This window comes from Ailuropoda melanoleuca, chromosome 10, assembly GCF_002007445.2.
Source record: "Ailuropoda melanoleuca isolate Jingjing chromosome 10, ASM200744v2, whole genome shotgun sequence".
NCBI lineage: Eukaryota > Metazoa > Chordata > Mammalia > Carnivora > Ursidae > Ailuropoda > Ailuropoda melanoleuca.
In genome coordinates, this window is record NC_048227.1 from 93,703,628 (window position 1) to 93,730,299 (window position 26,672).

Genomic DNA, 26,672 nt, shown 5'->3' on the forward strand with positions numbered 1-26,672 from the left:
AGCAAGCATCTGCTTGCCTGCAGTGCCGCCTCGTACGCAGGCAGTAAAGTCATGCAAGAGTGTGTGTGTCTGTATTTTTTTTAAGTGCATTATAAAATGAAGGGTCTTTAAAGCTCTTCCCAGGAAGAGGGAAGCTACCATAACTCCAAGCAGGAAGGCGCACCAGGAGCATGGTTCGTGCATCAATTGGCTGCTTGTGTAAGAATGTTCGGGAATTTTCAGTTATCCACTGGCACCCGAGGTGCTAGAGCCAGTCTCACTCCCTAGAAGGAACGGCAGCCGGACAGTGGAAGAGAAGATGCCGTACTGAGAAGTGCACACAGAACACTTTTCCAAGCTAAGTAAGCGCACCTGTGCTGCAACATGTGGTCAATGAAAGAGAAATCGGGTAATACTAAAGGAAAACAGATTCACTTGCAGCTTTAAAAAATTGCCTTTATTCAGAATGATACTTTTTTTTAAATCTTACCATTATCAAAGTTTAAAAAAATATAGCACTCAGTGCAATGAAATACTACATTTAATTATTATTCAAACACTTAAGGCACGTTTCTCATAGTTCACATGTGAGAATTTAGCATGATCCAAACTCAAATATCCACTTCTCATATCTTTCAATGTCCGCAGCGGAAACGGACTTAGAGACCTTTTTTAAAGCCATTTCAAAATCCTCCATAGTTGTCGGCATGTGCATTTCTTCTCTTGAAAGATTTCTGATTTCTTCTGGGGTCAAACCTTCAATACGCCTTCTCATTGCCATCAAGGACGCATCCCTAGGTTTTAAATTGAAACACACACAGTGTTATTTCGATTGAATAAAAACCCGTGAACAGAAAATCTTTTCAGTATGTTATTTGGGAATTATCCCACTGCACATACGTAGGTAGAATTGCATAAAATCTTTTCTCAGAATACAAGGCCTATTCAGAGTTGTTTTTTAGCAGTTAAATCTTCCATAATGAATTAAGGATATTAATCAATTTAAGTAACATACTGAGTAGGAAGCCCAAGAAAAAGTAAAAGGGTGTAATGAATTGAATTTCATTGTAAGTGTCCAATAAAATAAACATCAGAGAGACAGGAGAGAACCAGCTGGTTGACAAACTATTTTCTACACGTGTAGGAAAAACTAAATGATCAAGTTAGCGTGTTTCAGCTTTCCCCTCTGTATTAGTTTTGTCTTTTTGTTTTTGGGGGTTTTTTGTTTTGTTTTTAAAGAAAAAAATTTAGGCTCAAGGACCTCTCCTTTCACCAAGTTTCATCTTTAGTAAGAGCCACCACTTACACAAAGGGACAGCAACCTGCAGCTGCTTTCCATCCACACGTCCCACAGATGCTCACAGCGAACCCGCGTGCTATGCTTACTCTACAATGCGTACCTTGCCAATAAATACACGAACTAATACTCAGGACCAAAGCTACTTGAATCAACTGGATTAGAGACTTTTCTTTTGTACTCCTGTTCCTATCATATTTAAGACACTGACACTGAGGGGCGCCTGGGTGGCACAGCGCTTAAGCGTCTGCCTTCGGCTCAGGGCTTGATCCCGTGTTATGGGATCGAGCCCCACATCAGGCTCCTCCGCTATGAGCCTGCTTCTTCCTCTCCCACTCCCCCTGCTTGTGTTCCCTCTCTCACTGGCTGTCTCTATTTCTGTCGAATAAATAAATAAAAAAAATCTTAAAAAAAAAAAAATAGGACACTGACACTGAAAATGAGATTGCACTCTTCTTGAGTATGCCCAATCCATTTCACGTTTCTTAGGAAAATGTATACTGAAGAAGTACACCAACATTTTTTTTAATCCAAGACAATTACTGATTTTCTATATTATACCAATTGTTCTAACATTAGCTTCTTGAACTTGTAGCTTTCTACTGCACTGCAGACTGTTCCGTGACATGCAAAATACCCAAATTCTTACCAGCACCTTACCACAAGCTTAATACCAAAACTCGTGTCTCACTACGTTCTGATGTGGGTCTTTATTCTTCACCCATCTTATTAATTCAGCATAAAAACTTCATAATAGAAGTTTATACCCACAAAACCCCATGCTTGCAAAATAATTCATACCTGCACACATTGGTAATGTCCGCACCTGAATAACCTTCCATATTTTCTGCTATACTTGCAAGGTCAACATCATCAGCCAATTCCAATTCACGCAGACTTATTCGTAACAGCTCCTCCCTGCCTTTTGCTAATGATGGAAACAAATTTAAAAATGTAAGCCTTCAACATAAACATACTGTTATTTTTTTCTCTACTTTGTATGAGAAGTTGTTTTCCAACTCTTAGAGCTCATTTGCTTAAAAACTTAAGAGCCCTTCTAAATTTAGAATTTCCTGGTACCGGGGTGCCTGGGTGGCTCAGTCAGCTGAGCGTATCCGTCTTCAGCTTGGGACATGGTCTCTACCAATTTTAAAATCTCTAGGCAAAACTACCTAAGAGTTAACATGAGCTTTCAGACAAGATTCAAATGCAGATAACCTGATGGTAATGGAATATAGATTCTTTTTTCAAGACGTCGTCTTAATGCCTCATCAATATCCCAGGGAAAATTAGTAGCTGCCAGAACCATCACCATTTTGGAAGGGTCATCGTTTTCAGAAGCACCTCCAACACCTAAAAAAAAGGGAGAGGAGAATGTAAAAAGACAGGAAGTCAGAGTATTCAAAATAATGCTCAACTACTTAGAGATCATCACATATTTAGCACTAAATTGCAAGGCAGTGTAATTGTTAAGCCTCCCTATGACTTCTAAAGCTAAATGGTGAATATATGAATTTGTGGCCCAAGAAAAATAAGTTTTAATATGCAAAAGAATCGGATTCAAAATAGATTTAATCAAAAGACCAGCTCAGCTTAATTACATACCAATTACTAAAATTTTTCAAAAACATACATATCCCTAAGGCAAATTTATTTGCATTTATTTAATTTCATTGCTGAAAATAAGAAATCTGAGCATAGATGCCCATTATCTCTGGCATGTCCCCATAGTCCGAGTCCCCAGTATACCATCGATCTCTGGGACCTACTTGCCAGCCCCTCTAGTCGGCAGGCACTGTGTGGCTTAGCCTAGCAGGACAGCTTAGTCAACGCACAGACATGCATACCATCCATCTGCACCAGCAGCTCGGCTTTCACCCTCCGGCTTGCTTCGTGCTCCTCAGAAGTCCCTCTGCGACTACAAATGGAATCTATCTCATCGATAAATATGGTGGCTGGAGAGTAAAATCGAGCCTAAATAAAGAAACCATGTAACACCAGGTTTTTATTTCATTTAAAAAATAATGTATAGTAATTAGAAAAGAGCCCAGGAGCCTGCCACACCACATCTCTCTCTTGTCCTAATATTGGGAAGAAGATAGGAGCAGCTACAAGACAGCTTCTAATGGAAGCTTGCATAGACTTAAATATTATATGGCAGTACTTTAACTGGCAATATTTATTCATGAGTGATATAAATACAGAATTATCTTGTACACTACAACAGTAAGGTCAACGGTGGCAGGAAAACATTTACAGATATTGGTAACTGTTCCATAGTTCTAGAAAAAAATCGGTTACACAGAACCATTACCTTAAATAAAATCAAACAGAGTCCTTCTAAGAAATCCTAATTGCCATTTTTCATTTGACAATACATTTATTACAGTAACTAAAGAAGTTCATAGTTAATCATTTTTATTTTTAAAGATTTATTTATTTTAGAGTGAGAGAGTATGAGTGAGGGGAGGGACAGAGGGGGAGAGAGGGGCAAACTCCCCCCCCTCAAGCACGGAGCCCAACCTGGGGCTTGATCTCACAATCCTGAGATCATGACCTGAGCTGAAATCAAGGGTCAGATCCCTAACTGACTGAGTCACCCAGGTGCCCCCATAGTTAATTATTTTTAAATGAAATATCCAATGAGGGCTAATTTCTCAGGGGTTACCATAAAGACAATAAAAACAAGGCTTAAGACACTGATGACTATTGTAGCACCACACAAAATCAAAGCCAACCCATAGGTAGAGAGAGAGGCAAAGGTCAGAGAGACATTCCCAAAAACATCTGAATTGCTAGATCTGCTAGTCCTAAAAAGCTAAAACATAACTTCTGAAAATTTCTAGTTACATAACCCAATATATTATTCTTTTGGTTTAAACTCATTTGATTAGGTTTCTGACCCTTGAAAATGAAAGTTCTTTGCAATACAACAAAAATTATAACATTAAGTTTTGGTATGCGTTTGTTACCATGCCATGAGAAAAATCCCGGACAAACTTATTTAAATGGCATTATTTAAAATATAGGCCGTGGCGGGGGGGGGGAGAAAATACAGGCCTTGAGACATGTCTGCTTTGAGACATTCTAGGGGATGGGGCTGGGCCCTCGGGGAGAGGCAAGTCATCTACGGAGCAGTCAAAACAAGATGTGAGAGGCAGTACAACTTCACTCCTGGACAGAGTCCATATGATGAACAGGAAAAAAAAAATTAAGCCAGTTTTAAATACGAGCTCTAATCAAAAGTCACAAAGGCAGAAGCTCCAAACTGGCTTGTGATTGAGCCCCTCCTCAGTAGTAGGCAACTCAAAGTAGCAGTAACATTCCAGAGAAGCAGCCACTCATTTAAAGATGGTTAACACCAGGGAAGCCAGTAAAAAAAATAAGCCCTTTGATATGCCTCACCATAAAAAATAATGTAAATTAGCATTTTGTTAAGAGGCTTCCCCACAGAGAATAAAATGATCATTTTTCTTGAATATAAACTCTCCATTAGAAAATATATCAATTCTTAAACAGAACAGCTAATATCTATTAGCCCCTGTGAGTCAGGCTCTAGAGGAAGCAATTCGCACACATTCGCTCATTTCACCGTCCCACCATTCCGGAGGGAGCTCCTGCATCACAGTCATCCTCTTACGGATGGAGCAGCTGGGGATCAGGAAAGGCATTTGCCCACAGTTAGCCAGCTAGGAAAGTGAGGACAGAGGTGGGACCTGAAGCCGGGCCACCTGACCCTAAAGACTCCACACTTACCCATTTACTCTATTTACCTTACATTTTTAAAAAGCCTGGATATTCAGGAATCCTGGCAATAGAATTCTTTTTCCCCTGAAGCAAAAGGGCAAACTAATTTTCCCAATTCATCTGAGAGGTTCTCCGCTAGATTTCTACTGTGGTATAAACTACTGATAAACTATAAAGAACCTGTCAGAATTGGCATCCTGCCATACGAATTATCAAACTTGAAGGAGAAAATGAGAACTGAAACGGGGAGAAACCTTTACAGAAAATGGATAACCTGAAATTGTAAGGGTTTTCATTTGCTTGTCTTGTTTTATTCTGAGCCTAGGAAGTCAGATCTAGTGTTGTATTAACATGGTCGTCTAAGGTTTTCTCCACGATGGAGTCTTTAGAGTTAAGAATGCAAGTCACTGTCCATATCATAAGCATAACTCTGTCCTGATACATATAACTACACTATTTCTTAAATGAGGCAAGACTGAAATAATCAGTGAAGCTTAACAGAGTCTGAAGTCTAAAATGCTGTTGAATTTAACCCAAACACGCTACTAGAACTTGTTGAATTATAATTCCTTCTATACTGATACTCAGATAAATTGGGACTGAGAAAGGGAAAAGAAACTCAAAGTAACAAGCAAAGAAGTAACAATCCAAAGTCTGGATCATTAAACTCAAGGTATTTAGCATAGTTAATAGATTGCAGGTGACCTAAATTCCCTAACTACTTGATTTTCACGTTCTGCACTACTGATACAACACTGCATTTACCATATTATAAATAAGCCTACTGATTTAAACATAATAATCCCAGACTCCCAGAGCAGATTAGGAATGCAGATCCCATAATGTGAGCATGCCCCGTAAGCCAACAGAGACGGCTCTTCCTCTAGAGGAAAGGAGACACAGAAAAACTCCCCACTACTCATGTGATTCAAGGGTTCTAGCTTCGAGGGCATGGGAATCACACTCTGGGCACAGTACCACCCTGCCTAGCTATTCTACACACTGGAGATGGTTACGACTCACTTCCTCCCCTTTTAGAGAGAAAGAATCATTAGAGTGGTCTCAAACAGTCACCATTTCGAACAGAAGACGAACAAGCTTCTCAGACTCCCCTCTGTATTTGGAAGTCAGAGTTGACGAAGACACGTTGAAGAATGTTGTCTTGCATTCCGTAGCTACTGCTTTAGCAAGGAGGGTCTTTCCTGTGCCAGGTGGGCCAACCATCAACACTCCCTGTCGGGAAAACAACATAAGTGAAAGATTTACCCGCCACTGTTCTAATTCACAAGAATTCCATTACTAAGAATTAATTTTCAACTAACGTATAATACTAAGATAAATAAAAAATAAACAAAAGGATGTTTTATCACCAAGTTACTTTTTTCATTACAAAAGGTAACCTTATTAAAAATCTGGAACTCAGAAATGAGAAAAATATAATCAATGTTATCACACTGACATTATAATCATCATACCCTAACACAAGCACCAATACAATTTGGGTATATTTCCTGCTAGTCTTTTGGTTGAACAAATTAGTTTTTTTGTTATCCAGCTGTACTCAAAGAATGTGCAGAATCCTGCAGCTTGCTTCTCCATATTTCAAGAATTTTTAATAATAAGGACAGAGTTAGCCGATAGCACATTTTCTAAATCCAAGAAAGTTTTTTTCAGTCTCTTTTTCAGATCAGCTCACAACTTTTTTAAAAAGTACCCATTCAATGCAGATAGGTCTCAATTTCTTAAGGACAACTGCAAGAAGTAGAGGATTCAAGATCTGTAACAGACACATCGAATGGAGTAGTTCTGCATTATGCAACTTGTTCTTATTTGCAAATACGAGCTTGTTCTAAATTAACTTTCCAAAGGTCACACTGTACCTATTTCTTATTCTGGGAACCTAGCAATAGCTTTTGGTCTGAACAAAATTTAGAGCAACATAACATTTCTTTTAATTTAAAAATTTCCTTAAAATAAAATAAAAATTTTCCTTATTTATTCTTTCCCCTCACTTTCCTGAATAAGATACATACTGGTTTTCTACAGCAATGTACTTGCCATTCACTCTGACAACACCATTAGCAATCAAAAACTTACTTTCCATGGTCTCCTAATGCCCTTAAAGAATTCGGGCATCCACATTGGTAACACCACAGCTTCCTTAAGCAACTTCTTAGCGTCCACTAAATCAGCAATATTATCCCTGAAAGAGGAGATATTTCATCAACACCCTCTTAGATTACATATTTAACCGTATGCACTCATTCTTGCGAACCACAGAAGCACACGGTTTTACGCTGCTGCCAGACTGCGAAGCCCCTCCCTGGGCACAGTGAACTCGCACGCTGTGATGAGGCCGCCACACAAGCCAGTACACATGGAGCACAACTGGAATCCTCGGTTCTTGGCAATAATGATTTCCAACTTGGTGAATGAGAACACCAGTCTATAGGTCCACTCAAGTATTTATCATGCCATCTCATTTTAAATTCTTTTTTTTTTGAGATTTTATTTATTTATTCGACAGAGATAGAGACAGCCAGTGAGAGAGGGAACACAAGCAGGGGGAGTGGGAGAGGAAGAAGCAGGCTCATAGCGGACGAGCCTGATGTGGGGCTTGATCCCATAACACCGGGATCACGCCCTGAGCCGAAGGCAGACGCTTAACCGCTGTGCCACCCAGGCGCCCCTCATTTTAAATTCTTGCCCTTGTGATGCTCATTCCATAAACTCCATGACTTAGAAACAATGAGCCCATTAAAAAAAAAGAATAAAAATGGCATAAAGCAGAGACAAGCCTACAATATTGCTGCTTTGCCCCCAACCCTATTAAGAGGTGGATACCAGGGATAAAGAGTATCATAGAGACTACTATGAAGTCATCATCAACCACTAGAAAATTCTTACTGCTACTACTATTACTGGTACGTGGCATTTTCATGAAAATATATGTTCACTGTATAAATACCAAATACCAGGAAATATTTTTAAAATATCCCCAAAACCATACCTAAAAATCATAAGATTTTAATGAAAAATATATAATAGAATGTACCTAACTTTGTGGGAAACGGGCCTCTTATTTTTTTAATTTAATTTTTTTTTGAAAGGGAGCTTTAGAACTTAGTGTGATCATTACAGTTCTTTGATTAGATGTAATAAAGTTGAGAACCACTGCTCAAAGTCCTAGAAAATAAAAGCAACATCCATGGGATAATCCTACAGATAACAAGCAACAATGGGGCACCTGGCTGGCTCAGTCGGTAGAGCACTGAAACTCCTGATCTGGGTCGGGGTTGGGAGTTCAAGCCCCACTTGGGCACAGAGCTTACATCAGAACAAAAAACAAAAGCAAACAACACACATGCGTAAGAATCCCTGCCATTTCACCATTAGAGGAAGTCCCAAAAAGATGAAATTTCTGTGATCTTTAGAAGATTTTTTTTATTTAATAGAAACTTATTTATCATTTGTTACTTTATTAAATAAAAGAAAAATCTTAGACAAAAATTTGGTATAGCCTGAACCAAGTGCTGGGTTCACACCGCATGCACTCTCATTCCATCCCCGAGGACTGTCCTTCAGTGCATTTACTGAAAAGTAATGGTTCCCTTTACTTTCCCTAAAAGCATTATCAGCACCCAATTATCTTTTTTTTTTAAGATTTTATTTATTTATTTGACAGAGAGAGAGAGAGAGACAGCCAGCGAGAGAGGGAACACAAGCAGGGGGAGTGGGAGAGGAAGAAGCAGGCTCATAGCAGAGGAGCCTGATGCAGGGCTCGATCCCATAATGCCAGGATCACGCCCTGAGCCGAAGGCAGACAGACACTTAACCGCTGTGCCACCCAGGCGCCCCATAGCACCCAATTATCTTGTTGTTGCCAGGATCACGCCCTGAGCCGAAGGCAGACAGACACTTAACCGCTGTGCCACCCAGGCGCCCCATAGCACCCAATTATCTTGTTGTGATAGAACTTACCATCGAACGTTGGGATTCTGAGAAATTATATCTCTTTCCAAAGCTTCTACTAAGTCCTTGTCATATCCAGTACTATCAAACCTACTCGTCTCTGGTTCGGTAACTGCAGCTGGTGACTTGTTCTACATCGGGAGAAAAACACAAGAGCTTCTGATTGACTCAAAAATTATACTCAGAGACAAAGACTGGACCGCTAGTGATATTTTTAAAAGAGCTAATAGTACAATAATGAGAGAATCAAAGACTATTAAGTCATCCTTCTACACCAACATCTACACCAACATGTTATTAAGAGTTTCATAATCAATTTTTATTTTTACATTAAAAGTATGACAAAAGTGTTCAAGAAAAACAAAAATATTATGCATACAAATTGGTAAGAATCAAAAAAATCAAAACTGAGATGAACTGTGGTTACTGGTTAATATCAGGTATGTATGGCATTTATCTCAAAACTTTAGAGGAGATAAACTTAAAGCCAGATAATTTATGTAGCTAAGATTACAGCTCACTCTTTTTTTTTTTTTAGGATTTAATTATTAATTAGAGAGCGAGAGTGAGAGCACGCACGTGAGTTGGGGGAAGAGCAGAGGGAAAGGCAAAGAATCGCAAGCAAACTCCATGCTGAGCATGGAGCCCCTGAGGTCACGACCTAAGCCAAAACCAAGAGTCGGACACTTAACCGACTGAGCCACCCAGGTGCCCCATCTATGGCTCACTCTTAACCACCTACCTGGCCCTCACCAGTGTTCCTGAAATTTCACTTTTCACTGTTCCCACCCCACTCTGAAAGAGATATCTCAGTCCCCAGGTGTGATTTCCTCCCACCCTCTGTGACAGCAGCCATTAGGGCCAGAGTTCCTAAGCCCGGTACTAAAGCACTCCAGGGCACAATGGCAAACTCACAGAGCACTGCAGGATAGTTTACATTTTTTAGGGAAACCCAGCATTATCTGTAAACACTGGGTGAATTACCAGCTCCAGGTAGTTCCTTTCTACATTAAAACTGCTATATTCCTTTCAATAATGCATATTTTTATGAAGCTGGGTTTCTGGCAGTTTCTGTGATAAAAGAGTGGGAAAAATCAAGGTGAAAGGAATCAGAGTGAAATATCCACTCTGCCTCCAAAGTCTGAGAAACTGAGCAGATTTCTATACTTTATTCAAAGTGGTAAGATGACAATACCAGTCAACTGGTACAAGTTCTGTACACATACTACGTAGAGCAACCACTGAAAAAGCTAACACAAAGGGATATACTCAAAACCACTATAGAATATCAAAATGTAATTCTCAAAAATGCTCAAGTAACCCCCATGCAAAGGCCAGGAAAAGAACACAGAAAAATAAAACAACTAAAAGATCAGAAAACCAAAAATAAAATGGCAGACTTAAACCCCAACATAACAAAATATATTAAGCATAAAGGCAGCGAGAGAGGGAACACAGGCAGGGGGAGTGGGAGAGTTCGAAGAAGCAGGCTCCCAGCGAATGAGCCTGATGTGGGGCTCGATCCCAGGACTCTGGAATCACACCCTGAGCCGAAGGCAGACGCTTAACGGCTGAGCCACCCAGGTGCCCCTCAAAAAAATTTTTTTTTAAATACATTGAATTGAATGAAAAGGAAGATACAATATAACTTCTGGGACATAGCTAAAGCAGTACTGAGAGGGAAACTTACAGCACTAAATGCATACATTAGGGAAAAGTCTTAAATAAATTATTTAAACTCCACCTAAGAATGTATAAAAGAAGAGCAAAATAAACTCAGCAAGGAGAAAAAAGGAAATAGTAGTGGTAAGAGCAAAAACCAATGAAACGAAAAACAAAAACATAGGGAAAAATCAATAAAACAAAGAACTAGTTCTTTGAAAAGGTTAATGAAACTGACAAACCTCTAGCAACACTGAAAATGAAAAAGACAGAAAACCTATTATCAATGTCAAGAATGATCTACAGTGGGGCGCCTGGGTGGCACAGCGGTGGAGCTTCTGCCTTCGGCTCAGGGCATGATCCCAGCATTATGGGATCGAGCCACACATCGGGCTCTTCCACTGGGAGCCTGCTTCTTCCTCTCCCACTCCCCCTGCTTGTGTTCCCTCTCTCTCTGGCTGTCTCTCTCTCTGTCGAATAAATAAATAAAATCTTTAAAAAAAAAAAAAAGAATGATCTACAGACTTGCAGATGCCAAAGAGTAATAGGGAATCTTACAAAAAACTGTACATACATAAATTTGTTAACTTAGAAAGGATTACACCTTGAAAAACAAACTACCACAACTTATCTAATATGAAAGACTATTTAAACAGCCTTACAACTACTGAGGAAATTGAATTCGTAATTTTAAAACCAAAAAAGAAACATCCAAGCCCAGATGTCTCACTGGACAATTTTATCAAACATTTATACAAGAATTGCCAATTTGACACAGTCTCTTCCAGAAAATAGAAGGAACACTTCTTCTCAATTCGTCATTTTTGAAAAAGGTATAGAAGCAATTCAATAAAATACAGCCTCTTCAACAAATGATGCTGGAGCAATTGCACATGTACAACAGGAAAAAAGTGAACCTCAACAGAAGCTCAGCTTACACAGAAGTCAACTCACAAAAGATCATGGGCTTTAATGTAGAACATAAAATTATAAAATTTTTAGGGAAAAAACAGAAAATTTTCAGGATCCAGGGCTAGGCAAAGAGTTAAAAACCTGACACCATATGGTACAATTTAAGAAATGGAATACTGGGCTTCATCAAAATTAAAATCTTTTGCCTTGTAAAAGATCCAGTATAAAGGATAAAAGGTAAGTTGCACACTGAAAGAAAATATTTTCAAAACACATATCTGACAAAGTGCTAGTACCTAGAATAAATAAAGAACTCTCAAACCCCAATGGTAAAAGAATGGACAACTCATTCTGACAATGGGCAACAGGCTTGAAAGAGACACTGCACTGAAGAGCACATGTCCGTGCTTGTTTTCCTTTCCTCTAATCATCTGGACAGCTACTATTAAGGACAGACCAACTCAATACAGAAAGATTGTTAGAATGTACTGATTACTGAAAAGAACAGATTATGATTCCACTTGTGCCAAAAGAAAAAAAAAAAATCATGCATATGAAAAACGATGTACCATGGGAGTACCCGTACTCAGGAGGGGTAGGAATGTGAGTTTGAGGGATTTTTTACTTAAATCTATTTTCTGATTTTCTAAAATGAGTACATTACAAATGATTTTAAATAGGATAAAAATCTATTCACCTTTTACGGCTTAGTGGTTTTATGTCTTCATAAATTTTTCTGACTACCACCATCCTCTTCTAAGAATTCTGTTCTTTTTAGTCATTACTTACTACCACTGTTAAGCATCTAATTATTCTATAATTACTTGAAATATATTAATCTGGTCTCCCCAAGTATAGTTTCTCAACAATAGGTACATATTTTCAAGACACACTAGCTGACTCGGGGAGAAAACCTACTTTATACATTTGTTCTCTGGCTATCCTATACCCCTTGCTCAAAGTCCTGAGGATTTTAGCAATTAAGCAAAGTCTACCTTCAGCAGAGACACAGATAAGACCTCCTCTTATTGCAGCTAATCTTATGTTTATTTAGTATGCTTTCTTTTCTTACTCTATCTTGAAACAACAGAGAACAAAGAGTGGTGGAAACACTATACGTTTTAAAACTGAAGGCTAAAATACTTTCACTGATAAACAAGAACTTTTTTCTTAAGTGAGTTTCCTTTTAGAGGATTTATTTTTGTCTTGTTTTTAACCCAATATTTCTCCTTTTGCATTTGTATCCATTAAGGAGCATTTTGAATGCAGTCACCAACATCTGAAATATCTCACTAAATTTTTGAAAAAATGCAATGGTAAAACTGTTTAAGCCAACAGCAAATACAGTAAGATCTCAGTTACCTGGACTTTGTGGGAAATAGTAACAGCTAACACGAAGTACATGCTGGGAGCCAGAATAAGTTATCGCACTTATCCTATGAAAACTCCAGGAGACAGGTGTTAAAATAATTCTATGTATGAAGAAATACAACTTAGAAAGACCAAAGAGCTTATGGTAACACAGCCAGAAAGAGAAGAGCTGGTGCTTTAACACAGGTCTACCCGTATCTAAAGCCCAGGCTGTATTTTTGAAAAGCTTCATGCTTTCCTGCCTCACCAGCAAGATCATATTAATTTAATCTCTCTTGGACAAATGATTTGTTGATTACTTTTGTGCCAGAAAATGAGGAGCTACTCAGAGAATGATGAGTACATGTCAAAAAACACACAGGCTCTAGCTTCAAAAGTCACACTCCTCAAATCTTGCACAATTTAAGCATCAAAAAGATGGCAACAGATTATAATTCACTGAATCAAATAAGAATCCATGACTCCATACTGATAAAATTGAATAAAGAGAAAGAGATGAAGTTTTTCCTTATAGTAGGATGCCAATTAATGTAGAAGAAATAACAGCATTAGAAAATCATTTTTCAGTTGTCACAGGAATAACTGATTTAGGCAAGCATCACTGGATGCGAAAACAAGTAGATGAAATTTTGATGAAAATAGGGAATTTATATAGTCTCAAGGTATCTCCCCCCAAATTATTATAAAGGGAAACAGTAACTTTATAGTGGAAAGCCCGGGCAGATAGCACCCTAACAAAGCTCTCCAATCTACCACAAGTCACAGAACAAATAAACATCCTGTATCTCCTTATTATACACTGTGAAGAACAAAACTTCCCTTCGATGGTATTCTTGTCCAAAATGCATACCCTTAATCTAATCACAAGGAAACACCAGGAAAAGCCCAAACTGAGAGGCATTCTACAAAACAACTGGCCTGTACTCTTCAAAAATGCCAGGCCAAAAAAGAGAAAGACTGAGAAAAATTTCACATTAAAGAGATGAAAGAAACATGACAGCTAAATGTAACATATGCTTCCCTACTGCGTCCTGGCATGGGGGTAAAATGAGCTACACGTGTCATTACTGGGATAACTGGCTAAATTTTACGAGGGTCTGTGGATTGATACAGTCCTGCATCAATGTAAACTGTATGGCATTTGACGACTGTATTGTGTTTATGGAAAAGAATGTCCAAGTACTTAGGAAACACACTCTAAAGCATTTAAGGGTAAAAGGACATGATATCTACAATTTACTCTCCATGTTGCAGAAAAAGAAAATGTATATAGGGAGTAGATGATAAAGCAAAAGGGGCAAAATACTAATAACTGGTAAAACTGGGTAAATTTATACCGTTCTTGCAACCTATCTGCAACTCTGAAATTATTTCAAGATATAAAGATACAAAAAAATACTCCAAAATACGTTTAGTAGTCAATGGGAAAAATCCCAGTCTAGGTGGAATATGACTAAGGTTTTATTATAGTCTGATGGTTCTGATGACTAAAAATTATTAAAATTTATACAGTCTTCATTTTTAAGGTTAATAAATATTTCATTTATGAAAACCAGTAACATTTACCTTTTCCTCTTTTCCTTTACTCTGTTCTTTCTTTTCCCGACAACGAACAGCTTTCCCTCTGTCATTGTGAAGATTGTGTGTAGATGAACGGTGAACTCTGACGGTTGTACTTGGACGGTTACCGTGTGGCTTAGGGTCACCGTACTGAGGAGACTGGCGTTTTCTAGGTCCTGGAGAGGGTCTAATTAGACACAAGATCATGAAAATCATAATGAACTGGAGGTGGTCCAAATACAGATGAACACATATCATGCGTAAGTTAGAGTCCATGAACTAAAGTAGCCGAGGCAATAACGGAACTAGATAACAGGACCAAATGAACGATGTCACTGAAATCTAAGACCTAATGTTTATATTCAGCGGTCTGTGCTGATTTCCCGAGAAGAATGGAATGCAGTATGGTTATATGGTAGAAATAATAGAAGGCCAAGTGATCATCACCTCTCCTTTGAGAGGAAATCACTGGTGTACATCGAGGATGAATGAAAAATTAGTCTGATTCTTAGAAACTGAAAAGACAGCAATTATCAAAGAGAGTTTTATCAAAAGACCCAGAACACACACAGGTACAGGATTCATGTTTATCCACTGGTACATGTGCAAGCTGACACTACTTTGTTTAGAGTATATCATAGTTCTCACATTTAATTAATACAATTAAATCATTTTCCCACTGAAAACACTGACCTATAACCACTGGCTGTGGACAGTCACAAGAAGTAATGTGTAGCACTTACACACATCACCTGTCATTGTTATTTCTGCGGCAGGACTCAGACCTCTCAAATATTTCTCAGGCTCCTAGACTTGGTTGGGGCCATTAAAATGAGCAATTAAAAAGGTAAGAGGCGTATCCTCAAATACCTCAGGTATAGTTAAGAAAGAAGGTATGTAAAACTAGGCAAGTATGCCAGAAAATGTAAAAGAGACCAAGTGCTATCAACGACCTCAAGAGGACAGAAAATAAACTGGGCCTGGAAACAGGAGATGAACTAAACAAGTATAACTGCAGCCAAGAAAATCAGTGTAGAAAAGCAAAGAAATCAAAATGAGCTTCATCTATGTAAAGGTTTAAAAAGACACCCACTACAGACAATGGTGAGCATCCAAGGAGGATACTGGACAGAGAAGGTGGTTCGGTAAGTAGAAAATGTGAATACCAGTTCCAGAGGCTAGCTAACTGCTGCTGGAAAGCTTTTAGAAAGATGAGTCCAGTGCTGAGTAGGAGACACCAACAGAAGACACAGAAAGCAGGAGGATTTTGCGGGTTACAAATGTTATGGAGGCGTAAGATGAGGGCCTGGCTTAAGGCAGTAAGCAATGCAAATCCGAGAGATATACTATTAAGAAAGATATTCCTAGACATGGAAAGTTGAGAATGAGGATTTGGCAGGATGATAAAGACAAAAAGGAATGATGGGGGTTCGATTTTGGATTGAGACACTTGGGTAGCCAGTGGAGGTTTTCCTTTAAAATATGTATTTATTCCCCTCTTACTAGAAAAATAATATAAAACAGACACTGAGATATAACCAAGTATAAAGAATAAAAGTCACCTGTAACCCCATTACCCAGAGTTAACCACTTAACACATTAGTCTATTTTCTTATAGCTGCCTTTCATTTAATCAGAATCGGAACCGTTATATATACATGCATTCATATTGTTCTCTAATCATATCATAAGGCATTTCCTGTATCATCACCTCATAAATGGCTTTTAATGACTAGAGGGCAGTTACATGTAAAATACGCCACTTTTTATCCACTTCTTACTGCTAGCTATTCATTCCTCCAAACACTAATATACTGAACTATTACTATTGATTATTCTATGCACTGGGAATAAAAAAAATTCAAATAAGTTTAATAAAACCTTTACTCTTACAGACTTACATCGGTGTGTGTACATACGTGTGTGGGGAGGGGGCTTCGATGAAGACATAAACAGTACACAGATCATGCTACGTGCAGTCTAGAAAAATAAAGAAGGGTAGGGGCTCTCATTGGGGGGAGTATTTCAGGTAGGGTAGACGGAGACAGCCTTTCTGAGGTAACATTTAAGGTGAGACCAGAAGGAAACGAGAGAACAAGTCATCAAACATCTGAGCTGAAGGAAAGGCAAGTGCAGAGAACTGAAGCATCTGGTGTTTGACTTGCTCGAGGAGGAAAGACAGTTGTAAGAACTCAGGTTCTAGAGGTAGTGAGGAACCGGACCGCACGTGCTGTTGAAGGATATGATGAAAATTTTGGGTTTTATTGTGAGATGAGGAGGTATCTGAGGGATGCTAGCTGGCTTTTAAAAGACATTTTAAAACAATCATATTTAATAGCTCTGAAGCTATTTCTAATCTTTGCTCTAAAAGTGAACCTCCTTGTACAAACATTTCTGTGCATGACCATAGAAGAAAACATTGGATCAGCTGAATCTGTTCTTTAAATGGGACTAAAATCTAGCTGATGACAAGATTAGAATCACCAACAGAGTTCAAGAAAGAGTAAGCCCTCTTTGGCATGAGTACAAATTGAGACTAACAAAAAATAAAAAGTTTTGAGGGATAGCTAGTTGAGGGAGCAAGTAAAATAAACTACAGAAAGAAGCAAAGACCCGGCAAATAAAGTCAAAGAGGAGACCTTTATAGTTAATAGTGATCCATCCAAGGCAATTAAGATCAGGGACAGAAAAAGATACTGAAGAAAGCAAGAAGCAATCAGAAGGGAAACTAGGACTTATAATCACAGAATTTCCTAGACGAAGAGGTTCAACGAATTCAACTTCCTACTACTCCCAAGAGAGAATCCTCCTGCCTTTGCTTGTTAGATCAAGGTGACCAAAGAATTCATTAAATTTGAAATGAACTAAATTTTCACTGGGCACATGTATTTATCAGAAAGTTCTTACCAATAAGTGAGAAAGGAGTTATAGAACTGTTATGGACTGAATGTTTGTGTCCCCCCAAAATTCATTATGTTAAATCCCTCATCCCCAATGAGACCATTTAGAGTAAGGGAGTAATTAAAGTTGGGGGCATCTGGCTGGCTCAGTCAATAGAGCATGTGACTCTTCATCTCAGGTGGTGAGTTCAAGCCCATGTTGGGCACGGAGCCACGTTGGGCATGGAGCCTACTTAAAAATAAATTAGTTAATGAAATAAAGTTAAATAAAGCCTTGATCTGAGGACTGTGTCCTTGTGAGAGACACCAGAGAGCTTGATTGTTTCCAAACACAGAGACAAGGCAGCTGTCTGCTTGGAAGAGTCCTCAGGAACCAAACTAGCTAGCACCTTGATCTTGGACTTTCAGCCTCCAGAACTGTGAGAAATAAAGCCATAAATTTCTGCTGTTTAAGCCACCCCGTCTGGTGTATTTTGTTACAGCAGCAGGAACAGACTAAAAACACAAGGGCCAAATGATCATTCTCCAGAAAGAGGAAAGAAAAAAGAAAGTAAATAGGAATAAAACATATTTATAGGCAAGAAAAAATAAAAACACAACTTGACTCATCTATTATTAGTTTTACTGAAATTAAGAAAAAAGTAATCATTGGGGCGCCTGGGTGGCTCAGTCCTTAGGCATCTGCCTTCGGCTCAGGGTGTGATCCTGGTGTTCTGGGGTCGAGCCCCACATCAGACTCCTCCGCTGGAAGCCTGCTTCTTCCTATCCCACTCCCCCTGCTTGTGTTCCCTCTCTCGCTGGCTCTCTCTATCTCTGTCAAATGAATAAATAAAATCTTAAAAAAAAAAAAGTAATCATAAATGTAGAAAAAGATCCATTTATAAATACTCACTTTATAATAACAAAAAGGGGAAAACAACCAGTAGAAGCATGGTTAACTATGTAGGTTATACATAACCCTTTAAAAGCACCAGAGAAAAAGGTCTGATGTGGCTTATGAATCATCAATGCTTACAGTATGAAGAGCCACTTAATCTATCTAGTGTCCTCATCAGAAATTGGGGCTAAAAAATTAGTACCTACCTTCTGAGACTGTTTTGAGAATAATATATATAAAGCAATGAACACAGTACCCAGCATACAGTAAGTAATGTAATTACACATTACAGTGTAATGATTGTTGTCTAATATTAGGATTTTTTTTTTGAAACAGGGTACAAATTTATATATTACGGATATAATATACCTATAAAAATAAGCAAAGACTAGAAGTTGCACTGGAATGACTATTTGATTTGCCCCTTTCATGCATTTTCATATTTTCCTTTAACGAGCCTATGCTGTACTTTTCATGTTTTTAGTGAATTCTAAAATGTAACAGAAAATACAGTATATATAAAAGTGCTTATGAGCAAAGGAAAAATTTAGTAAATATTCAAAAGATATGGGAGTCACTAACAGAACACTGGTACTTTTATGGAGCTGAAGAAAATTAAGGTGGCTAGGAAGCAATCAATACCCACTAGTTTATCTTAAAGTGGAGAGGGAACACTTTGGCATGGTACTTCTCAAAGTGTGATCAGGGATCACCAGTACCAGAATCCCTGGCAGATTCCTGAGCTCCACCTGCTGTCTACAGGCATACCTCGTTTTACCGTGCTTCACTTCATTGTGCTTTGCAGATATTGTTTGTTTTTCACAAAATGAAGATTTGCGGCAACCTCATGTTGAACCAGCCTATCAGTACCATGTTTCTAATAGCATTTGCTCATTTTGTGTCTCTGTGTCACATTTTGGTGATTCTTGGAATATTTTTAACTTTTTATTATGATTATATTTGTTTAGGTGATCTGTGATCAGAGATTATAACTTGCTGAGAGCTCAGATGATGGTTAACATTTTTTAGCAATAAAGTATTTTTCAATTAAGGTATGTACATTGTGTTTTTAGACATAATGCTACTGTGCACTTAATAGATTACAGTATAGCGTAAATAACTTACGTGCACTGGGAAACCAAAACATTTATTTGACTTTATTTATTGTGACACTTGATTGTGGTGGTCTGGACCCGAACCTGCAGTATCTCCTAGGTAAGCCTGTATTATATTAGACTCTCTGGGAGTGAAAACCCAGAATTCACATTTTAGTAAGTGCCCCAAGAGATCTTTAGGTTTCCTAGGGTTTGAGAATAAACGGTATGGCAGAGAATGACAGCTTTGTAATCACATATACCTGTTCAAATTCTAGCTCCACCAATTATTAGCTTTGTGATAACGGGGGAAAGTTACCCAACTTCACTGTCCATCAAACTATCTTAACTGAACTACAAAGAAAACATGACTTACTTGAAAGGTTAACTGTGAATAAATGAAATAACATGTGTAGCCTCTAATAGTGCTTGGGACACATGAGGACTCCACAACTAGCACCTATCATGAGATACAATCAAGAACTGAGAGTTACAAATGACAATGTGAAAGTGAAAAACACCCACGCAGTGTCTTCCTCAGCAAAGGTTCTCAAACTGATTAGGGGGCAAAGGACCTGCAAGTCAGTGTTTTTTGTAGAATGCTATTACACACTCACATGTTTAAATCCACAGTACAAACTAGAAATTCTATTATGTGAGTGGAATAGACAAGTGACATCCATCTGACACTTGTCAGTAAAAAATATGCAGTGAAACTAAGCATGACTGGCTGTGAAAAGCATTTCAGTAAATATCACTTTCACCCACTGTTCATTTGCCAGCTCCAGGTAAGAGGATGCTGAGGGAAAAAACGCCAAAGAAAAACCTAAAATAGAGAACATTTTACCCTTTTCTTCCTGTGAATTAAAAAGCCCATTTTTCATTTTAACAATTTTGATGAACGGCAGTATTCTGTGATAGCCTGTTTGAGAACCAGTGTTTTAATCTAATTCCCTCACTTTACCTAAGAAAAATCTGAAGCCTAGAAAGGATACATTTTTCCAAAGCTACAAACAGTGGCAAAGATAGAACGAGAGCCCAGATATTTCAATTGCCAGCTCCTTCCATAAAATAATCTTGTCTCCACTACTGTAAGCTCATTCACAAAAGCCTATTTTGGGGTTATTTCCACCTAAGTTTAATTTATCGATATGGGTCACAGTTACATGATACACAACGTAAGAGTTCTAAAAGGCGTTCAGTAAAAAACTCTCTGCTGTCCCTGTCTCTAGGCCACCCGCCTCTCCTAGATACAGCCAATGGTATCAGCTTCCTGGGCTGATTTGTTTCTTAAAAGCTCTCCACTTACCTTCGTTCAATGGGTACAGGCAAGGACCAGACTTCCCCCTCGGAAGCTGGCAGCTCATGTTGTGCAGCTTTCAGTGGAGTGTTGTCTAGTTTAAAGCTCTCCAGTGTTTTCATAATATCCTTAACATGTTTAGCTTCCACACTTATTTCCTGCCAAACCTGGTTTCAAAGGAGAACATGGCTCTTTAAATATCTATAACCAATAAATCTCTGTCAAGATTAAACCAGCGCCATTTATTAGAGACATTGGAAACCTCCATTTTGACATCAGCTATCCCATAAATCACACCAAAATATTCTGCCGAAATTTTAAGAATGGTTCATTAAGCTTTTGTTTTCAATTGCAAGAGAAATGAATTAAATATTCTGACCAATTAAACCATGTTACTCACTTATGGTTCATATTCAAACTGCACAACATATTAAAGTTAGCTATAACTTTCTTTTTGGAAATTTTGATAAAAAATTATCCTTTTGTAAATTGCTTCTTTGATGGTTTTTATGCTATGTTACTGGACTTTTTAAATGGTAATGAGAATGAACTAATTTCATAGTTCACTAATGGACTGAAAACTACAGTTTGAAAAACATGGATTCAGATGACAAATGGCCCAATTCACATACAACCAAGATTTTTTTAAGCATTCCTGACTCAATTTATAAACTATATATAAAATATTGAAATAAAGTTGGTAATGTTTGGTTTTAAAACTAAATGATTTAAGTAGCTTCACAAGAGAAGTATAGACTTTTGGGGCACCCGGGTGGCTCAGTCGGTTAAGTGTCCTACTCTTTTGGTTTTGGCTCAGGTTCTCATGGTTGTGGGATTGAGCCCTCTGTTGGGCTCTGTGCTCAGCAGCGAGTCTGCTTGCCCTCTCCCTCTTCCCCCCTGCTCCCCTGCGCATTCTATTCTCTAAAAACAAATAGGGGTGCCTGGGTGGCTTAGTTGGTTGAGCATCTGGCTCTTGATTTTGGCTCAGGTCATGATCTCAGAGCTGTGAGATCGAGCCCCACATCCAGCTCCAACTAAGCCACCCAGACGTTCAACAGGGAGTCTGCTTGAAATTCTCTCTCTTCCATTGCCCCTCTTTCTCCTACCCACCCCCCGCCTCCAATAAATAAATAAATCTTAAAGAAAAAAAAAAGCTTAGACTTTTAAAATAAACATCTCCGGCCTACAGGGGCACCTGAGTGGCCCAGTGAGTTAAGTGTCCAACTCTTGATCTCAGCTCAGGTTTTGATCTCAAGTTGTGAGTTCGAGCCCTACCTTGGGCTCAACGCTGGGAAGTCTCCAGCCAATGAACATAAGCCTTTCAGTGACAAATTTAAGACTCTTTCCAAAATAAAATACTTTCCTCTTCAGGTAATGTAAGGGATATGCAGAGGCAGATTTAGGGGAAAAGGTTTAAGTTCAAAGAGGTAGGATATTTTCTCTTTTAAAGAAATTAGGTACAAAAATGAAATATTATCAAAAATCTGAGGGATAACATTCTACCGAGAAGACCAGCTTAAAAAGACTATTAAATTCTGTAACATTTCTTTCCTCTGTGATGTAGCCGAACCCTGTAAAAAATGCTACCTTCAAGTGGACTTATAACTTCCACACTTTCTATCTGTAAATTTCTATTGGTCCTCAGTGACTAACATTCCTCACATGGGATTCAAATATGGTCTGCTTTAGAATATTCGACAGAGAATATCATAGCCATGAGATTCAGGTGTCATCTATAGTTTCAACAATGGCTTAATAAAGTGATTCTAATTTTACCAGGTAAAAAAATGTGATGTAGGAAAAAAGTCAAAGCCATTATTTTTTTTAATCTATTAGATTCCAACAATTGTAACTGAGTAGAACTCATAATACTGATGACGGTGAATATGGACTATTACTAATATAATAAATCAAATTTCAAGTAACATTATATGCAAATCCATGTGACAAACCAGACACTCTTCACATGTAACTGCACAGGGCACTGACAATCTCTTTAAGTCTTCTCTTCTGAGTACTTAAACCGTTAAAACACAGCAGCCACGACTCTTACCTGTTGCCATTTCTGCTGGAGATAGGTATCTTTGACTGAATACAGATACTTGTTCATCTGGTCAAGAACTCCCTGATAATACACCATCGCAGAGTCATAGTTGCCCAGCAGGGCATACTCACGGGCCAATTTTACATTCTCACTAATCATAAGAAGACTCATGCTCAACTGTAAGCTAAAAAAAAAAAAAAAAAAGGAAGAAAGAAAGAAACATTTTCATATTGTATGTCTCCTAAAAATAAGTACACAAAGAGTTTTTCTAAAGTATACTTCCTGGGGCTCCTTCAGGAAGCTCACAATCACACACACTGCGCTTCCCATCTCTGTATATGCCCAAGCCATTTCTTCTCCTTCAAAGAAATTTCTTGGTTCCCACAGGCAAACCCCACTGACGCGTCAAAGCCCAGCTCCAAGGGCAGTTCTCCCAGCTCATCTACCCTCTGAACTTCTCAGTTTAAAATAAACTCTCCCCCTTCTAAAAAGCCCCCTGGTGCTTTACTGGGACCTTTCACTCAAGACCCTTGTCTACTCTGAATTATAGTTCCTGATCTATGTCTTATCTCTACTTGGAGAGCGGGATTTAGATCTGCAAGGTGTGAGACCCTGCGCTCAGTGCAAGACGCACAAGTCTCACTGAGCATCTGCGGAACAAGCGCACCACGTCCAACACGGTTTTTGGAAGGCAGTGCGGAATAACAGAAAGCATATGTGTTTCCAAGTTAGAAAATTCTCGGTTAGAATCATAATTATGCCACCTTGGTCAAGTCCCTTAACTTTTCTAAGCTTCAGTTTTTAAATGTGTAAAACTGAGATAGTAGGGGCGCCTGGGTAGCGCAGTGGTTAAAGCGACTGCCTTCAGCTCAGGGCGTGATCCTGGCGTTCCAGGATCGAGTCCCACATCGGGCTCCTTGGCTGGGAGCCTGCTTCTTCCTCTCCCTCTCCCCTGCTGTGTTCCCTCTATCGCTGGCTGTCTCTCTGTCACATAAATAAATAAAATCTTTAAAAAAAAAAAACAAAAAACTGAGATAGTAACTACTTCCAAGACTTGCACTATAAGGAATAAATGACTATTTAAAGTACCCAGCATACTACTTGGCAAATAATAGCATGTCAATAAACACTAACTGCATCTTCCCTGGAACTTTCTATATGTGAGAACCAAGCACAGTCTTTGTATTAGTAGGAAATGGATATATGGATGTGGATAGAAAGCATCAGAAGTAGGCACTTGATAAATGTCAGTGTTGTTGATGTTGGCAATTACTGGTATTTATTAACTGTACATAGCATGGTGTAGCTGAAAGTCCGAAAGATCTGCATATTTTTGAGAGGGCAGTAAGTTAGGGTCGTGGCCTTCCAAATAAAAAGAAATTTAAAACACATGGTAAAAGAAATGCTCAAAGTTAAAATCAATGAAGTTTCAAGGTGGTGGAACTAAAAAAATGAAGGAATCGTGAAAGATCATAGGAAAGCTGAGAAGAGACGGGTGCATGAAGGGAATAATATCACTTTTTCTGACTCCTTTTGTTTGTCAATGGGATATTCAAATAGATGTAATCTCAGAGATGAACAGAAAACTTCAACATGGGGACCTCTCTACCTAGCTTAACTTAATCTAGCCAGAGGCATTTCCTAAAATTGTGGTTTTTGACACCTCCCTCCCTCACCCCACCTATGGTTAAGGTCAAATGATACAACAGAGTTTAAGTCTGATAGAGACCATTATGGCTCTCACATTCTTTATTATTTAAATTCTTCATTCAGGGATGAAGTTTTCTGTGAAAAAGTAGGCCAAGCAAACTTCGTGAGTTTCATGTAGACTGTTTAGCTGGCACACACAGCAAGGAGAATGATGGCAGGCCAACCAGGAATATCTAACACTACACACAGGACCAGAAAGATTTTCTACCAAATAGACAAGAGAAGGTAATCATAGCCACCCAGCCCAGAATTAGAGGACTGTATTAAGCAAGATTAATGGGAAATATTGGCGGGCAGAAGGGTTACAAACCAGGACTGCTATCTATACCAGAGCAGAAGACGGAGGGGTACTATGCTCCTTAGGACACAGATTAGAGGGAGATGGGATCACAACCTCGATGGAGAAGCAGAGATGTCCAAATCAAACGAACCACCCCAGGCTTCTATTCTCTGCCAGTCCTTGGCAGTTCTCATTCTCTAACCAGCTAAAGGTACAACTGCGGCACCTCTACCCAGTTAGGTTTGATTAATACATATCATGTATATTTATTACAATCTTTAAACCCAAACATCTTGAATCACAGTATCAGATTCAACTCCTAAGTACAAGGCAAGCCAGGAAGCCAAGATAGCTGCTGGCTCCCTTTCCAAAAACCAAGCCTAGAAGAGCCACAGTTACTTCGTAGAAGGTTGATGGATCCTAGAAATGAATATAAAATTCAGAAAAACACTGAAATAACAGATGGTGATTTGGGTCCTAGTGTGTGGGAAAGTACAAGGCAGCTCAGAGGGAAATAGGGCCAGGTTTGAATTTTCTAACTGTGCCCTTTCTGAGGTCTGTTGTCCTGGCCCATCCTTGCTCACCTTACCCATACTTGCCACTCACTGTAGGACAGAAAAGCAGCAATGCAAGTCCAGTCTCTGATGGAGACAGCAGGGTACATCATGGCAAAGCCAGCCTGGACAGAGTGGGGAGCTGATAAAAACAGAGGTCAACAGGACAGCTCTCGTGAGCAGTCTCCTGCTGCCACTCTTCACTCAGGTTAGGCTAGATGGGAACAACTGAGAAAGAGGGTTCTTAGGAAGATCGGTTCCCAGGCTGAGAATCTCTTACAGCAGGGCTGGGATAGACACACAATTGGAACATCAGGAAATGATGAGGGGTGGTTGAATATGACGGCAGAAACTCACCACATCCCACCACCATAAGAAAGACTGAACATAACTGAGCTAAACTGTCAATTCAGGAAGCTAGAAAAAGCCTAACAGAGCACAGTGAAATGTACAAGAAGAAAGGAGCTAAAGTGCCAAATTAAAAAAAAAAAAACACGAAAGGGCACCGGGCTGGCTCAGTTGGTAGAGCATTAACTCTTGATCTCAGGGATGTGAGGTCAAGCCCCACACCGGTGTGGAGATTATTTACAAACAAAATCTTACAAAAAGAAGAAAAAAGAAAGAAAGAAAGAAAGAAAACCCCAAAACACTGGAAAAGACTTTAAAAAATCAAACTATGGGTCATTTAAAAATTGAGAAATCCTGGCAAAACTGATAAAGGAAAAGAAAAAAGGAACATGCAAATAAAAGAAACACAAAATGAAAAAGGGAAAATAACTAGACAGATCTGAGTCAAAAGAAAATGAAATTTTGGGGGTACCTGGGTGGCTCAGTCAGTTAAGTGACTGCATTCCCCTCAGGTCATGATCCCAGGGTCCCAAGATCAAGCCCTGCATTGGGCTCTCTGCTCTGCAGGGGGCCTGCTTCTCCCTCTCCTTCTGCCTGCCGCTCACCCTGCTTATGGTCTCTCTCTCTCTGTCAAATAAATAAATAAAATCTTTAAAAAAAAGAAAAAAGAAAAAAATTTCATCTTTTTTTAAAAGATTTTATTTATTTATATGAGAGAGAGAGCATGGTGGGGGAAGACCAGAGAGAGAAGAAGACTCCCCACTGAGTGGGGAGCCTGATTCAGGACTCGATCCTGGGACTCTGGGATCATGACCTGAGCTGAAGGCACACGGTTAACTGACTGAGCCACACAGGCGCCCAGAATTTTTTTCTCTTTTAAAAATTTTTCTTCTCTTATTTCCTAGAAAATGGAGTTTTAATGAAGGAGCTCTACCTTTAAAAGGCTTCAGGTCCAGAGGACTTTTTTATAGGTGGGTTTTACATACCTTCTAAACAAAAAGTAATTCTATCACATAAAAGTTGACTGAGAAAACAAGGGAAAAACTGACCAAGTCTTTTTAGGAG

The 26,672-nt window shown here is 38.9% G+C and overlaps 1 protein-coding gene across 3 annotated transcripts in view; it reads right to left on the minus strand.

Annotated features, from left to right (window-relative positions):
- Positions 1–414: 414 nt before the first annotated feature.
- Positions 415–26,672, minus strand: part of KATNA1 (katanin catalytic subunit A1) — a 33,007-nt gene continuing 6,749 nt past the window's right edge. For all 3 annotated transcript variants that reach the window (XM_019801022.2, XM_002920510.4, XM_019801023.2), the window contains exons 2-11: positions 22,725–22,899; positions 20,681–20,838; positions 14,507–14,687; positions 9,005–9,126; positions 7,121–7,226; positions 6,098–6,256; positions 3,124–3,250; positions 2,495–2,629; positions 2,078–2,204; positions 415–773 (exon numbers count right to left, since the gene is read on the minus strand). In XM_019801022.2, coding sequence (XP_019656581.1) covers positions 575–773; positions 2,078–2,204; positions 2,495–2,629; positions 3,124–3,250; positions 6,098–6,256; positions 7,121–7,226; positions 9,005–9,126; positions 14,507–14,687; positions 20,681–20,838; positions 22,725–22,886 — 1,476 coding nt within the window. In that variant the 5' untranslated portion in view covers positions 22,887–22,899 and the 3' untranslated portion in view covers positions 415–574. The remainder of the gene's footprint in view (positions 774–2,077; positions 2,205–2,494; positions 2,630–3,123; positions 3,251–6,097; positions 6,257–7,120; positions 7,227–9,004; positions 9,127–14,506; positions 14,688–20,680; positions 20,839–22,724; positions 22,900–26,672) is intronic.